The sequence below is a fragment of the Delphinus delphis genome, chromosome 14 (genome assembly GCF_949987515.2).
Source record: "Delphinus delphis chromosome 14, mDelDel1.2, whole genome shotgun sequence".
NCBI lineage: Eukaryota > Metazoa > Chordata > Mammalia > Artiodactyla > Delphinidae > Delphinus > Delphinus delphis.
Window position 1 is genome coordinate 66,752,844 of NC_082696.1, and position 18,360 is coordinate 66,771,203.

The 18,360-nt window shown below is 41.9% G+C and overlaps 1 protein-coding gene and 1 pseudogene across 1 annotated transcript in view; one reads left to right on the top strand and one right to left on the bottom strand.

Moving 5' to 3' along the window:
- The window catches only part of RRAGD (Ras related GTP binding D), a 38,796-nt gene extending 34,643 nt beyond the window's left edge, over window positions 1-4,153 (top strand). Inside the window, exon 7 of the mRNA XM_060030235.1 lies at window positions 1,214-4,153. Within this exon, the coding sequence (XP_059886218.1) occupies window positions 1,214-1,365 (152 nt within the window). The 3' untranslated portion in view covers window positions 1,366-4,153. The remainder of the gene's footprint in view (window positions 1-1,213) is intronic.
- A 5,749-nt stretch (window positions 4,154-9,902) lies between these two features.
- LOC132437351 (ferritin heavy chain pseudogene) lies at window positions 9,903-10,559 on the bottom strand (annotated as a pseudogene).
- Between the last annotated feature and the right edge of the window lie 7,801 nt (window positions 10,560-18,360).

Sequence of the window (18,360 nt, forward strand, 5' to 3'; positions counted from 1 at the left end):
CAGAGGGCGCCACTCAGAGAGTTTCCTGCTCCTGGAAGCTGAGATGGTGTTTCTTCCAGCATACTTGTGGTTGGTTACATGACTGCTTTGAAGCATTTCTCTTCTTGTCTGGAAAACAATTCTTTTTTGGGGGGGTGGGGGTGGGGGGGTACTCTGGAAGCATCACCTGAGTGGATGCAAATAATTTTGGGTCTAGTTATTTTAATAAATTTAAAGATAGTAAATGGAACCCACTGCCTTATCCTAATTGGTATAAACGTAATGCTGCTCTCAACACTTTACAAGTTAGTGGTGGTGATGAGAAATGTGCTCAAGACTTAGATTATATTTTATTCTATTTTGTATCAATTCTACAAAATTCTATTAATTTCTGAAAATACAAGAAGATTCTCCACTATTATTCTCCATTTAAAATTTACTTAATATTGAAAAACTGAGAGTGTCATTGGTTGTTGAATTCCTGAGCTCAGAGTTCACCTGAGGTGATGATAACCACTCTAAAATTAGGCACTGGGCTTCCCTGGTGGCGCAGTGGTTGAGAGTCCGCCTGCCGATACAGGGGACACGGGTTCGTGCCCCGGTCCGGGAAGATCCCACATGCCGCGGAGCGGCTGGGCCTGTGAGCCATGGCCGCTGAGCTTGCGTGTCCGGAGCCTGTGCTCCGCAACGGGAGAGGCCACAACGGTGAGAGGCCCGCGTACCGCAAAATAAATAAATAAATAAAATAAAATAAAATAAAATCAGGAACTTTGTTTTCCCCAGGGCTTATGACAACGGCTCTGTGACCTTGAGATCTCAGCTATATTCCAAGTCAGGGTCTGCCTCCACTCAGAGTCAGTTTAATAATACCTTTTGGGGAAAAAATACTAATAAGTATTTCACTGAAGATATATCTTAATTGTTCTTACAATCCTTAATTCTGAAAGATTTTTTAAAAAGGCAGTTAAATTGGTTCTTCAAACTTTTTGGGTCATAGACACCTTTGAAAATGTGGTATATACTCTGGAACCTTTCGTTAGTAAAAATATATATATTCACAAGACTTTGCCTGCAATTCCTGAAGCCCAGCTGCACACCTCCTAGAGAAATCTAGAGATCTTATGTTAAGCCTGCTCCTCTACCGCCCCCTACTGGCTTGTCTTCGCCATAGCTGCCATGAAAAGAGATTATTTCTAGGCGGCACCTCTATAAATATTTTTGTTTTCTTCTCCAGGGCTGATTGACTATAATTTTCATTGCTTCCGGAAGGCCATCCATGAAGTTTTTGAGGTGAGAATGAAAGTGGTGAAATCACGAAAGGTTCAGAATAGGCTGCAGAAGAAAAAAGGAGCCACCCCTAACGGGACGCCTAGGGTGCTGCTGTAGGTGAGGTTTCAGGAACATCTTTTGAAAATCAGACCTTTCAATGAGGCTGCTGCTCTGTGTTGCACTAAAGGAAGAGGAAGAAGGAGATGGGGACACACGACATATATTTGCTGTAAAAAAAAAATTCCTGCCACCCACTTGATCTTCTCTTTTTTTTAAATAAAGTAAGCACTTTGAAGCAAAAACGTATATTAACAATGAAGTGAAATCTACTGTAACTTCATTACACAAATGTAAACTTTTATGGTCTGTAGTCAGAAAAAATCCTGCGTGAGAACTGCCAGGAACTGTATATATTTTGCACTTTTTCATGTTTATTTTTTTTCCCTCATTGAACTAAACTTTGATAAAACAACTTTTCTAGGCTCTCTTCTGTCCTTGGTGTCTAGGACATGCATACCGAGTCCATATCTATAGGGCAGTCAGAAAGTAATCAAAAAGTGATGCGTTGGCAATGACTTTTTATAAATTTGGGAATCTTTGCTACCAATTGTTGAGAAAAAACATTTTTCAGTGGAGGAACAGATTGGGGCAGCAAGCTTTAGGAGCAATAAGAACTGTCCCCTGTTTATAACTGACATAAATAGAAGTTTTATAGAATAATATTAGCACCAAACTTATCTAAAAATTTCTATAGCCGTGACAGTGCTTCCCTAGTCGACCCTTTTTACAAAACTCTTTACCTCAACACACATCTCTATAATCATTTTATACAGAGAGGTTATTTCCTTTTGCTGCATTACTGTTCTTTAGAACCTTTGGGACCAGATTTCCAAAATGGTGCCGATCAATGGAGAGAAATCAGAATGTCACTAAATTGCAGGGTTTCTGGAGGCTTTTCTGTACTTGCCACTCAGGCTAAAGTAATAACATCAGAGGCCACATGGTTTCCCAAATGTAGGTGATTGGCCACTGCAGATTTTAAAATATGTCCTATACAATGTTTGGCCCCTGTGGAATGAGCCTCTTACTGTGCAACATTGCAAATGTTTATTTAGGACCAGTTTTTTTGTTGTTGTTTTTTTTGCATTGCTCCACGACCACAGGTAATATCTCAGTTCTCTGCCACAGAGCTGAATCCTGATGGGCACATTTGTCCCCTCTGAGTCTCCCTCTCACCTGTGACAGTGTGCCTTGTGGACTCTGCCTGTTCCCACCTTATGATTGAACTAGAGCTCGGTTTTCCGGCAGCGTGTTCTGCATGGCTAAATAGCCATCCTGAAAACCTCTAAAGGTCAGTGGAAAAGGATGGCCAGGGGAGGCATTACAGTTAGCTTTGTGTCTGTTTCTATGAAATTCTTCCACTTATGTTTACTTGAGGCCAACAGCAAGTTAATAGATTCTAAATCTACCCCCATCCCAAACCATTCCAAGTAGATTATTCTAGATCCATCCCAAGGGTCAGTGCCCTAAGTAAAGCATGTTGGCAGGTATTAGAAAATGTTTTTAGCAGAGCCTCATAGGGATAGCAATGCTGATCCTAGCAAAAATGGATCAGGTTCCTAAAGCAACTTGTTCTTGAAGCTATCCCACTACTATCTGCAGCTTCTTTCCATCCTCTCCCCTTCCATCATTTTCCCAAGTCCTATTCCTTTGAGGCTGGTAACTGTAATTTAAGATGGTAGCTGATTGGGGTTTAAGGTTTGAGCCCTCCCAAGGGTCTGTGCATTTTGGAAGGAAATTTCTAAAAATCATGAAGGTGCCCTAACTCCCTTCCTCATGATTCCTACTCAGAAACACAGGTGGGTAGGAAGCCAGGGTTCCAGGGAAGTCTTTTTCCTAATTTTCAGACCTATAACCTGTTAGACCTTTGCCAACATGGTACATGGAAGTTATTCTTATAAATCTATTCTTTAATATTTTTACACAGCGTTTCTTTTTGGATAAGCAAATAAAGAATCACTTTTCTAAAGTGACTTTATCCTCAAGATAGAGACATTTACCTATCTGGTAAATCACACATTACTTAGGTATATATGTTATTATAGCCAGGTGGAGCTTCCATTTTTAAGCTGGGTATATGATGGGTTTTTGTTAAAATGTGCCTTAAAAGCCTATTACTTCAAGAGCAAATGATTCTTTGGGGGAAAGGCAAAGTTAATGCTATGACATCAGACTCAAGTTCATGGTAGTAAGTGCACTCTTTGATTAATGACACACTGATACATAGACTACTGCCTCAAAGCCGTAAGCATGGCAATGACCTCTTAGTTAAAGAGAAATGTAGGAGTTATATCTAAGCATTCAGTTTCTGAAGTCTGTGCTATTGGAATTACAAAATCTCTTCAATTCCTTTTTCATTTTATTTTTGATATGGGACTTAGCTTACTTGTGTGTGGCCACCTTTAGGTCTCAAATGTAATGCTATAAATATGTATAAATATACAAAATAATGTATAAATACAAAGCCCAAATACATGGCTACAGTGCCTGTGCTGGAACATTTCTGCTCGTTTTCAAAGGTTGAGAACTTGACCTACAGGTTTCCAGGGCAATTAGAACTTCTATGTAGGGATGAGACTCTGCTTGTGAAATACCCTCTTTGGTTATTTTCAGTGATGTAGATTAGTGTGTATGACCAGGGTAGCGTGTTTCTGAAGGAATATATATCAAAAACTGGTTGACATTCACAGACGGTAATGTTTTGTGAACATGATATATTTTGGGCCCTTAAATGTAAAAATGCCTAAAAACACAGCAATATTGTTATATACGGGTTCTATGAAACACACTCGAGAAAAACAGCGGGATTGTCTTGATTATTAAAGTATGGTATGCATTCAACTTATGTGGACTGGATGTAATTTGTAATCAAGTGTAGTATTTAGTATTATGTTTTACTTTAAGCAGTACATCATTTATAACCATCGTTAAAGCATTCCTTTCAAGAACGTTAGCTGCCCATTTAAAAGCGTGTGTCATACACTCATGATTTGGTAACACTCTCATTTTATTTCAGGCATATTCGTAACTAATCTTTCTGGGAGCGGAATGGTCTCTTCGGTGAAAAGAAAGCATGGTCTTTCATGTTTGTGAGGTTGTTTACTGTATACATGCATATCACTGCTGGGTTCCTTTAGATAAATGTGTTTGTCCTAATTAACCAGCTATCGCTTTATGAAAATGAGGATAAATTGATCTATTTAAGTTGGATTTACATTTTTATTTATTTTTTTAAACACTCGTATCTCTCCATATTTTTGATGGGGACATGCCTGTTTTGGCTGTAGAACTTATTTCAGTAAACTTCAGATGTTCTTGCTGCTCTGGCCCTAATCCCTAGCCATCTGAAAATTCTTTTCCTAACAGTCCACATTTTGATTTTTACTTGCTTAGTATGATTCTACCGTATAATGACTTTTATAGATCCCCTCAGAGTTCTCAGAGAGGGCTAGCATTAAATGTTATATATGAAATCCTGTTTCTCATGGGAAAATCTGAACTGAAATAATTATTTCCAGACCTCCCTGGTGGTGCAGTGGTTAAAACCCGCCTGCCAATTCAGGGGACACGGGTTCAATCCCTGGTCCGGGAAGATCCCACATGCCACGGAGCAACTAACAATTGCTGAGCCTGTGCTCTAGAACCCGCGAGCCACAACTACTGAGTCCGCGTGCCATAGCTACTGAAGCCTGCACGCCTAGAGCCCGTGCTCCGCAACAAGAGGAGCAGTGAGAAACCTGAGCACTGCAAGGAAGAGTTAGCCCCCCGGTCTCTGCAACTAGAGAAAGCCCGCACGCAGCAATGAAGGTCCAGTGCAACCAAAAAACAAAAGTTATTTCCAAGTTTGTTTTTTTTTTTTTGGCTGCATTGTATGGCATGTGAGATCTTAGTTCCTGGACCAGAGATTGAACCCATGCCTTCTGCAGTGGGAGTTCAGAGTCCTAACCACTGGACCGCCAGGGAATTCCCCAAGATTTTTAATCAGTGGTGATGTTGAGTTTAGGAGAAAGAAAATGTCATTAAAAGCATTATTTAATACTAACAGATATTGAGTGCACACGATATGCCATGCACTGCTCTTAAATGCTTTACATAATAAATCCTCAAAAACCCAAGAGGTAGGTACTATTTTTTTTTTTTTTTTTTTGCGGTACGCGGACCTCTCACTGTTGTGGCCTCTCCCGTTGCGGAGCACAGGCTCCGGACGCGCAGGCTCAGCGGCCATGGTTTACGGGCCCAGCCGCTCCGCGGCATGTGGGATCTTCCTGGACCAGGGCACGAACCCGTGTCCCCTGCATCGGCAGGCGGACTCTCAACCACTGCGCCACCAGGGAAGCCCAAGGAAGGTACTGTTATCACTCCTATTTTACAGAGGAGGCAGCTATAAAAGATAAAATGAAAATAACTTGAGATCATATTACTAGCAAGATACGAGGCCCGGAGTTGGACCTAAGAGTCCACCCTGTCAATTACTGCTCTAAGTAGCCTCACCAAATGTCCCTTAAAATTCCCTCCTTTCGTGACTAGGAAGAGGGAGACTTGAAGTTCAGAGTTTCTGCCGCATGAGCTTGTGAAGGCTGACATGCTGAGGTGTTTAAGATACCTTTTCTTACATAAGAATCAGTAGGAGCAGTCTGCTAATGTGCTTCACTTGGAGGAGAAACTCAACAAAGATTATGCTGTTTTTCTTCCTAATCCATTAAATAACTCTAGTGCCCAAAATAATATTAGCAGCATTTAAATATCAGAAAATTTAAATACCTTTTATAGACATTTGATTTTCTTTTTTTTTTTTTTCTTCTTTGGCTCCACTGCGCAGTTTGCGGGATCCCCAACCAGGGATTGAACCTGGGCCCTGGCAGTGAAAGCACCGAGTCCTAACCACTGGACCGCCAGGGAATTCCCCAAGCCATCTGATTTTCTGAGAAGCAATAGTATATCCAACTGTAAGAAAATCAAGAGAGAATAGGCCTTTGATCTTAGTTAGATTCAACCTTTACCTTGATTTTTTAGTATATGTAACAATAACTTAAAACACTGATCTGGATTAAAATTCTAAAAGATACATTTCAATCCTAATCCTTCAAACCTAAATTTAAAATTGCCGCTAGCATACCTTTATTGGACTCTCCTATAAGAGGGGCCTCAGATCTGACATGTCCCACATGGAACTGGCTTCTTTCTTGCTAAATCTTCTCTCCCTGTGATGGCGTGACCACCCTCCCTAGGGTCCCTGCCAGAAACTTGGGTCTCTTTTTTTTTCTTTTCTGCAGAAAGCTATTGTTTCCATTTTGGTCCAAGGCTTGAGAGAGGGCTCCAGGGTGATTAAAAAGCTGCCTAGGGCTTCCCTGGTGGCGCAGTGGTTAAGAATCCGCCTGCCAATGCAGAGGACACAGGTTCGAGCCCTGGTCTGGGAAGATCCCACATGCCTCAGAGTAGCTAAGCCCACGCACCGCAACAACTGAGCCTGCGCTCTAGACCCTGCGAGCCACAACTACTGAGCCTGCGAGCCTAGAGCCCGTGCTCCGCAACAGGAGAAGCCACTGCAATGAGAAGCCCGCGCACCGCAACAAAGAGTAGCCCCCGCTCGCCGCAACTAGAAAAAGCCCACGAGCAGCGATGAAGACCCAATGCAGCCAAAAATAAATTAAATAAATTAAAAAAAACCAAAAAAGCTGCCTAGTGGATGCAAAGAGGGACTTCAGGCAGAAGCCCCGACACCAGAGGGGTTCCTCAAAGGCTGCTGGGCTCCGGAGGCTCCTAGTCATGCTGGAGGGTGAGCCTTTCGAAGAGCCCAGCCTGGGGACCAGCCAGCCTGCGGAGATCGGGCAGGTGGTCACCCATCTTCTTGATGAGTTTCACCTGCTCATCCAGGAAGTGGCTCTCCAGGAAGTCACAGAGGTGGGGGTCTGCATGGGCAGAACCCAGGGCATGCAGATCCAAAAGTGCCTGGGTCTGGCTCTTTTCCATGAGAATGGTGGCTTCCATAGTGTCCTGGGTTTTAGCCCCCTCATCTTGGTGAGTATTCTACAAGACCTGGAAGAGGGCGCGACCATCGCACTGGTTTTTCATTTTTAAGAGATACTGTGCACCCTCGCGCTTCTCCTCGGCCAGTTCGTGGAAACAGTGGCCCACGCCCTCCAGAGCCACATCGTCGCCATGGAAATAGAAGCCCAGGAGAGGTAGGTGCGGCAGTCCCACAGATGCATGTTGACCGGGCAGTTGCTGACGGCCTCCACCTTGGTAGAACAGTTCTTTTTTTTTTTTTTTTTTTTTAGGGTATAGTTGTTTTACAATGTTGTGTTAGTTTCTACTGTACAATGAAGTGGAGTTCCCTGTGCTCTACAGCACGTCGGTAGAACAATTCTGACGAATCTGGGAGCTCATGGTTAATTGGTAATAAGCTAAGCTCAGAAAATGGTGTTGGCTCGTCCCGGAGGCCAATAATAGCTGAGTGGCTGATTCCAAAGGCTGCGACTGGAAAATAAAGGTTGGAGGCTGGTGGGAGGCTGGAGCAAGGGGCGTCCCTGGGTTTGTTCCGTCCAAACACTGTCAAAGCAAGAGACAGATCTGTGGGACAGCGGAGCGCACTGCCTCGATCTCATTTTTTTTTTTTAATTTATTTTATTTATTTTTATTTTTGGCTGCGTTGGGTCTTCGTTGCGGTGCGCGGGCTTCTCATTGTAGTGACTTCTCCTATTGCGGAGCACGGCGCGCGGGCTTCAGTAGTTGTGACACACGGGCCCAGCCGCTCTGCGGCACGTGGGATCCTCCTGGACCAGGATCGAACCCGTGTCCCCTGCACTGGCAGGATGATTCTTAACTACTGTGCCACCAGGGAAGCCCTGGATCTCATTCTTGACTCTCCCTTCCTGCACACCTCCTCCAAGCAATCATCCAGTTCCTTCAGCTCAGCTTTACAAAGGTCTACTGAATCTCTTCTCTCCACCTCCCCTCCACTCTCCTGGTCTAAGCCACCTTCTCCTCGAATCTGAATCTCAGTGGCCTCTTAACTAGTATCCCTCTGCCTCGGCCATCCATCCGTTCCATTCTGCACACAAGACCCAGAGTGACCATCTAAACCTCAGTTCTAACCACATCACTTTCTTTCTTGACACCTTCGTAGGTTTCCACTACAGGTATCAGTCATACTCCTCAAAAGAGTTTGCAAGACCCTGCCTGCTCAGTCCCAACCCCCTTCTCCAGCCTTGGTTCATTCTCCCTCAACAGCGCTGGACCAGTAGCACAGTCCTTTCTTTATCAGCCATTTTCTGAGTTAAATTATACTTTTCTTTCATTCAACAGTTATTGATAGGGTATCTATTATATGCCAGACCTTGTGCTAGTAAAATAGCACAAAGACAGACACTGAAGATTTTAATATCTAAAAATAATAGAAAATAAACTAGTTTTAGATAGGTCCTGTAGATGTTAGTTTTTGTAACCTCAGCTGTATAGGATCTTACCACTCTCCAGCAAAGACCATGGAGGGTCATAACAAGCATCTGAAAAGTTGAGTTGTTCTACCAAGAGCAGATCAGTAGCTATATTTAATGTATTATTAATTTACTGTGACTAAATACAAGAGGTAGGCTGTGAAAGTAGAAATGTTTATTGAAGTAGTGCCTTTCCCTGTAATTAAGAGAAGAGGTGAATTATCTTAAAAATGTGTTTTAAGTGTTACTTTAATGTTCAGACTTTTCTAACTTAATCCATATATGAAGTCAATATCATTTCCAAAATTAGATTTAATAAAAAGTTTATTAAAATTTTTTAACATCTTTATTGGAGTATAATTGCTCTACAATGGTGTGTTAGTTTCTGCTTTATAACAAAGTGAATCAGCTATATATATACATATATCCCCATATCTCTTCCCTCTTGCATCTCCCTCCCACCCTCCCTATCCCACCCCTCTAGGTGGTCACAAAGCACTGAGCTGATCTCCCTGTGCTATGTGGCTGCTTCCCACTAGCTATCTATTTTACATTTGGTAGTATATATATGTCCATGCCACTCTCTCACGTCATCCCAGCTTACCCTTCCCCCTCCCCATGTCCTCAAGTCCATTCTCTACGTCTGCGTCTTTATTCCTGTCCTGCCCCTAGGTTCTTCAGAACCTTTTTTAAAAAGTTTATTTTACTGTTACTCCTCTTTTCCATCTGTTTGTACCAGGAACTCTGAGTGCTGTCCAAGGTAGATGTTTATATTCTCTTACTAGATTGATATGAAGAAGATGTGAAGAGAATCTGATGGTAAGAAATAGGGCTAATGCAGAGCTTTTTAAGAAATCATTTAGAATTTTGAAAGGTTGGATGATTTTTTTTAGTGAGGTGTTTTTTTTGTTTGTTTGTTTTCCGGCTTCAGCATGTGGCATGTGGAACTTCCCTGTCCAGGGATTTAACCTGTGCCCCCTGCAGTGAAAGTGTGGAGTCCTAACCACTGGACCACCAGGGAAGTCCGGATGATATATATATATATTTTTGGGGGGGGTACCAAATTACTTTCTTTGAAGGAATGGTACTAAGGAAAGGACTTGTAGATGTTTTGGTACCACCTACAGAAAAGGTAAAGGTAACCCAGACATGCATGCACTGCCTTGGTGACCAGGGAAGTCACCCCTGTGGCTACGGGAAGCCAGCCTAAGGCTTAGCTCTCATTATCACTATTTCCCAGGGTGTGCTTGTCAAAGGGATACTGTACCATGCCAGATTCGGAGGCCCCCATCATGCGCAAGTTGGTTACGTGGTCACCCAATTCTTCAATGGATTTCACCTGCTCATTCAGATAATGAGTCTCAATGAAGTCACACAAATGGGGGTCATTTTTCTCCGTGGCCAGTTGGTGCAGTTCCAGTAGTGACTGATTCACACTTTTCCAAGTGTAGCGCACATCCCATCGCATTCAGCCCATTCTCCCAATCATCACGGTCTGGTTTCTTGATATCCTGAAGGAAGATTCGCCCACCCCGTTGGTTCTGCAGCTTCATCAGTTTCTCAGCATGTTCCCTCTCCTCACAAGATTGGTGAAGAAAGTATTTGGCAAAGTTCTTCAAAGCCACATCATCGCGGTCAAAATAGTACGACATGGACAGGTAGACGTAGGAGGCATAGAGCTCCAGGTTGATCTGGCGGCTGATGGCGGCCTCCGAGCCCTGGTGGTAGTTCTGGCGCACCTGCGAGGGGGACGCGGTCGTCATGGCGGGCGGCTGAGGTGAAACGGTGGCGGTGGCTGCGCGGCTGTAACGGCGGCGGAGACCTTGGGGCGGTCGGAGGGCGCTGTGAGGTGGTGGCGAGGGCTGGCTCTGAGCGGCAGGCCGGAGCTGGGGAAGAGCACCGGGTTCCGTCCAAGCACTGTTGAAGCAAGAAACCGCGGCGACTCTCCGCGAGGACTGTCCAGATGATATATATATATATATTTTTGTTTTTAAATTTGTTTATTTATTTATTTATGGCTGCATTTGGTCTTCATTGCTGCATGCGGGCTTCCTCTAGTTGCGGCGAGCGGGGGCTACTCTTCGTTGTGGTGCGCGGGCTTCTCATTGCAGTGGCTTCTCTTGTGGTGCGCAGGCTCTAGGCACGCGGGCTTCAGTAGTTGTGGCATGCAGGCTCAGTAGTTGTGGCCTGCGAGCTCTAAAGCATAGGCTCAGTAGTTGTGGCGCGTGGGCTTAGTTGCTCCGCGGCATATGGGATCTTCCCAGACCAGAGCTCGAACCCGTGTCCCCTGCATTGGCAGGCGGATTCTCAACCACTGCGCCACCAGGGAAGCCCTGGATGATATTTTTAAAGGTGTCACATTTGGCTTGGCAGGCCCTCCAGAAGATCTACCTTTATCAAAAATTCAAGTTCAGTTCAGGCAGGGATTATATTTCAGTTGTACCGTCAGTATCTTTGCAGTTTTTTATAATCGTCAGGGTAAAGTGAAAATATAGGCTTTAATGGTCCCTGTTATCCTTTTAAAAATACTTCAGATTGTATCATGTTATTCCAAGGAACAATTCAATTTCATGAAAACAAATAGATTTAGGGAATTCCCTGGTGGTCCAGTGGCTGGGACTCCGAGTTCTCACTGCAGAGGGCCCAGGTTTGATCCCTGGTCTGGGAACTAAGATCCCACAAACCATGTGGGGTGGCCAAAATAAATAAATTTAAATTACATTATATATAAAATAAGTAAAATGATTAAAATTAAGTGAACAAATAAAACAAGTAAATAAAAAAGAAAATCTGAAACAAGATCTTTAATCCAGTAAATACCAGTCAATAGTCTTTCTTTATAGAATGTTACATTTTTTGGCTCCAATAAATGATTTACACTTAAAGCTGAGATGGAGTCTGGTCCTCGGTATTCAATATTGAAAAGGCAAACAATCTTAAAAAGCAGAATGGGGGGCGGTGGGATGAATTTGGGAGATTGGGATTGACATACATACACTTTTTTTTTCTCTCAAAAATTTCAATTTATTTTTAGATAACACTTATGGAAAAAGAGATAGACAAGAATATTCACTTTTTATGGTCAGTGTTTTGTTTTGTCTTGTTTTAAATTCGGGTATAGTTGTTTTACAATGTTGTGTTAGTTTCTACTGTATAGCGAAGTAGAGTTCCCTGTGCTATACAGCAGGTTCTTATTAGTTATCTATTTTATACATATTAGTGTACATATGGGGATTGACATATATACACTACTGATACTATGTATAAAATAGATAACTAATGAGAACCTACTGTATAGCACAGGGAACTCTACTCAATACTCTGTGGTGACCTAAATGGGAAGGAAATCCTAAAAAGAGGGGGTAATGTATACGTATTGCTGATTCACTTTGCTGTACAGCAGAAACTAATACAACATTCTAAAGGAACTATACTCCAATAAAAATTTAAAAAACAAAACAAAACAGAATGACCATGTGAACTCATACCCAAAGCAATGTTTGAATGGATGCTTAAAACTGCCCTGGGACAGAACTGCAGGAGTCAACCCTTTATGAAGTCCATTTTTAACTTTTTGTTGTGAGCCACAATAAACACAATTCACAATGCAAACTATTATACCCTCATGCTTACAAATATTACTTAAAAAAAAATCTCATGAAGTACTATTCTTTCTACATGCAATGCATTCTAGTATTTTTCTCTTTCATTTCCTTTATAAAAAAAGATCTCACAATCCACTAATGGGTCATGACCTGCAATTTGTAAGCACTGCTAGAGGGAACCCACTGGCCAGATCAGAGATATCCGAGGATTTTCTTTCTAACCTGGAAGATTTTCCTTCTCTCTGTGTTAATTTTAAGATCTTACCAAACGGAAATTCTGAGAAAGTTCTTGAATTTTTCTTTCATTTGATCGGGGCTTTCTGCTGTGTTGACCAGAGCAGTTTCACTTTTCACTGCCATCTCTTGGATGTTTTTGTATGTTGGGTTGTCGTCCGGGGGCTGCAGTCTCTAGAGGATCATCTTTTACTATAGACTCTATCCTTGACTATAATAAATAATTAACTTGGAGTTTAGTGATTCATGAGTTCATATTTAACTTCTAAGCGGTCCTTTTTTGATTCAGATGACATCGGTCTTATCCAGCATCAAGAATCCATGAGTTTTGCCCTTTTGTGCTCTTTGGACACTCCCAAGAACCAGATGGACAAGGCCCTTTCCCATGAAAGGGGGCTGATCTAGCTCCCTCCACTCAGGATGGGGGTGGGGGGAAGGGGGACATTAACTGGTGTCCAGCTGCCTAAGGCCTTGACCTCCCTGCTTTCTTAATCTGTACTAATAAGCTTCTGGGGCAAGGGGGATCTTTCTAGTCCCCCAGAACTGAGAGTCAGAATACTAAGGCCCTTTCCCTGAATGGCCAAGTACAGTAGAGCAGTTAAGACCTAGGCTCTCCCACGCTAACCCTCTCCATCTCTGCGGAGAATTCCATTCCTATAAGCTATTTCTGTTTGCTTCCGGTTTCCATGATTGCCTAAGTCCCTTTGTCTGCTGCCAATTCTCTGCCTCTGGCCGGTGGATAGCTCACCCCTGCAGTGTTCCACCTTCACCAGCTAGATAGTAACCAGGAACTAACTCCAGACTCTCCCAGACCCCTATAAGGTGGTCTTGGTAACAGGCTTTCACTGCCCCTACGTGGGAAGCAAACAGTAAAGGCGCTGACAGGGAGAGACCAGGCCTGGATGTCTTTCCATATTGGTGGAAGAGGAAGGAAATCAGGTTTATAATGTGCAAGAAATACTGCCACCAATTCACGTTATACTGTTTCATTTAATGCTCCAGGCCAGTGTTTCTCAAAGTTACTTGATCTTAAGCATCATCTAGGGTGCTTAAAGATGCAAATTCCCATCTCTACCCCAGCGTTCTGGAATGGGAATCTCTGGGCAGAGGTCTGTCTGGGAATCTGTATTTTAAAACAAGCACCTAGGCAATTCTTACAATTTGGGAGACATTGGCCTGTAGTTGTTGGCAATGAATCTTTATTGTGGTTATAGTTATGTGGAGCTACACATGTGCTATAATTGTATAGAACTACAAACACACAAACACAAATCAGTACTTGTATAACTGGTGAAGTCTGAGTAAGTTCTATGCATTGTACCAATGTCAGTTTCCTGATTTTGACATTGTATTATATATATGTAAGATCTTAACACGGGGGAGGCTTCACGAAGGATGTTTGGGACCTCCCTGTATATTCTTTTGTTGTTTCCTGTGCATTTATAATAGTTCCAAAATTTAAAAAAAATTTTAAGTCAAAAAAAAAAAAGGGATAGGAAGAGAAATGGTGAAGCACTAGGATTGGAATCACCTAGAAGAGCTTTTGTCACTCCTCCATAAACGTACACACACACGGACACATATGTACACACACACATATATCTCAAGCATTGGTGTCCTTTTCCAACTTGATTTATTTCAAAGTCTACATTAGTTAATCTGCAGCTTGAATGTAGAACTTTTATGGATGTAAATGAAACAATTTAAAAGTTTATTTAAACCATCTATTCATTTAGATATTTAAATACTTGCATTTAATATCAAAAATTATACAAAATGGTATTAATTTAGAAAAGTTACTTTTTCTTCACTCAAATAATTTTAGTCAAATTCTTCACAGGGATCTGCTACAGCAGGGTCTCTCTCATCACTGGAACAACATTTTGAGTCATCTAACAGTTCCCTTCTAGTTATTTCAGATAGAACAGGTTTTTTGTTTTTTTGTTTTTTTGTGGTTTTTTTTGCGGTACGCGGGCCTCTCACTGTTGTGGCCTCTCCCGTTGTGGAGCACAGGCTCCGGACGCGCAGGCTCAGCGGCCATGGCTCACGGGCCCAGCCGCTCCGCGGCATGTGGGATCTTCCCGGACCGGGGCACGAACCCGTGTCCCCTGCATCGGCAGGCGGACTCTCAACCACTGCGCCACCAGGGAAGCCCTAGAACAGGTTTTGAATTGAGTAGGATGCTGACAGTGGAGATTTTACTGCACCTCAGGAACCATTTGTTAAACATTGGGACAAGTGTTTTTTTTCCCTTGCATATTCACCATCTCCGCGAATAGGTCTTGTATTCCTTTTTCTAATACCTTTGTAAGAAGCTTACTAATTATGATCTCCAATGCTTGTTCTCCGTGGTCATAACCTCAGGAATAATTAATACATATGTTTTCACCGTTTCCCCCTGATTTTGCTAGCTGACCTTCATAAGATAGAAAACTGCCATCCCTTGAGGTCCTTTCAAGAGATGGTGTCTTCCTGAAGAGTACTTTGCTCAAAAAGGACACAGTAAAGAAAAAAATATAAGGCAACTCTCTCTTCTGAAGAACAATATTTTGGGGAAAGATTTGCTTTCTATCCTGGCATGTATGGTGTATACTTCCATTCAAGAACATCTGCACCTAAAGCCCAGTTCAACTTCTGGGGAAGTCAGACTGGCCCAGCTCTTTTTTCACAAGATGCTATAAGGCAGACGGAGTATGGCATACCTGCAATTTTTTGGTTATTTTGTGCTAAAAGAATACATTGTGGGGAAGTCCAGGACCACTTTTTAGAAGTGGATGATTTGGTTATTTTTCAAAATTTGCCTATAATTGTAACGTGAATTTTAATGGGAAGCAGGTAGGGTTGTTTGCTCTAAAGACGTTAATAATATTGTCTAAATGCTCTGTGGCTGCAGAATTACTCTGAGTCCCATAATTCCTGTGCACCCTGAGCGTCGTGTGTGTTTTGCACATCTATGAACTATTATTTTTTGAAAGTTTGTGGATGCTATAGTGGTAAATAAAATACAAGTTTGTTTAAAAGTATTGAACTCATAGTATTTTTTGTCGTTTTGCAATTTCCCAGTAAATGGAAACCAAAACTTCTGTGAAGGTAGGGAGCAGAGTTCTAAGCTATTCTGGCTGGTTTGTAGCTGACCGAGTATCATCCATCAGCAAGTGGCTAAAAGGGGTCCAGAGAGTGACAAATCGGGGTGTCAGGATATGGGGACACAAGAAAAAAAGGCACAGACAGAGTGGCAGAGGGACAGTGCCTGAAGAGCTATTAGGAGAGGACTCGGTGCGAGAGAGAAGACGCAGCTGTGTAGGACTCTCTGCTGGTGCATCATGAAGTACCTTTCTTTCACTCATGAACACCAGTTTTATCTTAGTTGCAGGTGTTTCCTTTAGAGCTAAGTTTAGCAAATGAAAGATCTCGTGTCAAACTCATTGGTTCATCAGAACTAAGGAATATAATATGAGTATTGTCATTTTTGTTGCTAATTTTAAAAGCACCTTTATTTTGAAAAAAAAACACAAAGAAATGCAATCCACGCAAATAAAGCAAAAGCACAATACTAAGCAGGTTTCCTTTTCCTCATCCCTACTACCAAGAGCTGTAATTTGGGAGATGTCAGATAATTCAAAGCTATGGTAGCAAATTAGGTTTCCAAGAAAAGACATCATTTTTAAGAAAGCCACAATAAAAATCATTTTAATAATGTTGCAAACAACTATTAAGTACTGTGTTTAGAAAATGCTTCTCTGCTTATTAATGGGGAAAATCTTTTAAAATGAGGTACGGGGTCATCTGGTGGAAGAAATCTACTGCACTAGTATTGTAAGCACTCCACTGGTTTCAAGTATACTCACTTGATGTCTCTCCATAATATTTTCTTCTGGGATATAGTATTAGAAATTGTTCAGATAGAATGAGCAGGGAAGACATTATCTCGACTGTAGCAGAAATTGAGAAAGAAAAAATGAAGAGGCGTTTCTCTCCTGGATCTCTCAGCTGGCCACCAGATGGTAGACAAAAGCAAAGCTATTAGACCTGCAATGCAGTAAGGCGAGGCGTGAAAAAAACAAAGAACTCCTTCCTGGCAGACATTTTTGTTTAGGTAACGAGAGTTTAAACTTGTGCCCCTGATAATAACCAACATTTCCTAACATTAATACCAGCCAGCAAATTAGTACCATTTTTCTTATTAACCATTACAAAGGGGAAATCTTGGGGGGAAAAAAAACAGTAGGAAAAACTATGGCAGCATTATTTTTGTTTTTTTTTTAATGAAAAATCAAAACCTCATGAAATATTCTAAGTAATTAATAAAATGTTTACAATAAAGTCAATACATGGCTTTCCGAGGCGTTTTTTATTTTGAATTGTACTCTAGGAAGACACTGATATAAAATTTATCAATTCAAACTGTTAAACAAACAGAATTCAACTGAGTTAAAGATCTAATTGACTTTATTGAAGGATTCATGAACCAGGCAGCATCCTATCTAACAAATAAAAAGGAGTTCCAAGGAGTTGTACAAGATGGAAGGCTTTTATAGGCAGAAAGGGGAAAAGAGTGGGTTATTTCAGTTTTAGATAACCTACCTACTGGGATGGCAGGGGGCTATGTGGAAGATTACCTCATTGGTGCTGACCAGAAAATTCGACTGACCAGTGCAGAATGCATTCCTGGAAGAGGTCGTAACTACAGTTAGATTGGGTATTGAGTCTTGATTTGCTGACATGGGGCTTAACACAAGTGACTCCATTTTGGGCCTGTCATTTCCTTTTTAACAACATAAGTCAGGGACTTCCCCGGTGGTCCGGTGGTTAAGATTCTGTGCTTCTACTGCAGGCGGCATGGGTTTGATCCCTGGTCAGGGAACTAAGATCCCACATGTCTTGTGGTGTGGCAAAACAAACAAACAAACAAACAAACAAAAAACAAGTCATTAATAGCTCTGTGTCTTGCAAAACAAGTAATCCAGTTAGCTTACGGCAGGTATTTTTAGTATAAAAAAAGTATAAACAATAGAATTTCAACCCTAATAACATACCTATGCTTTGTAAACAAAGGCTAAAGGTAAATACACTAAAATGTTAATCATGGCCATTTCTGAGCAGTAGAACTATAGAAGATTTGTATTTTCTTCATATTCTAAATATTAAACAACAATCATGTATTACTTATATGCTCAAGAAAAAAATCATTAAAAAAAATAAAAACACTTTTAAATTTGGAAGAATAAATATGTTAAAGCAGGACCCTGCGGGGCCCTCCCAGGCACAAAAGTCTTCCTGTGTCCCCAGTTTCTTGTTTGGAGGAAAGAGGCTTCAGCCCCCTAGACTTTCTGCGAATTCCAAAGGGCAGATTCAAACAGTTACTGATCAGGGAAGTGATGGAATGCAGAAACAAAGGGAAAGCACTCAAGAAACAATAGTACAGCGAGAAAGCAGAGTCCTAGTTCCTCCTCAAGGGATATACGTTGAGTCCTTCTATAGGAACTAAGGCCCCCATCCAGGTGGAGGATGGTAACTTCAGGCTGAGCACAAGGTCCCTGGAGCACCACCCTGTTACCTCCCCACCAACCAATCAGAAGAAAGTCACATACCCTACAGCCCTCACCCCAAATGTTGCCTTTAAAAACTCCTCCCTGAAAACCATAAGGGAGTTTGGGTCTTTTGAGCACAAGCCGCCCATTCTCCTTGCTTGGCCCTGCCATAAACATTTCTCTGCTCCAAACTCCAATGTTTTGGCTTGTTTGGCCTCACTGTGCATCCAGCACACGAACTTGTGA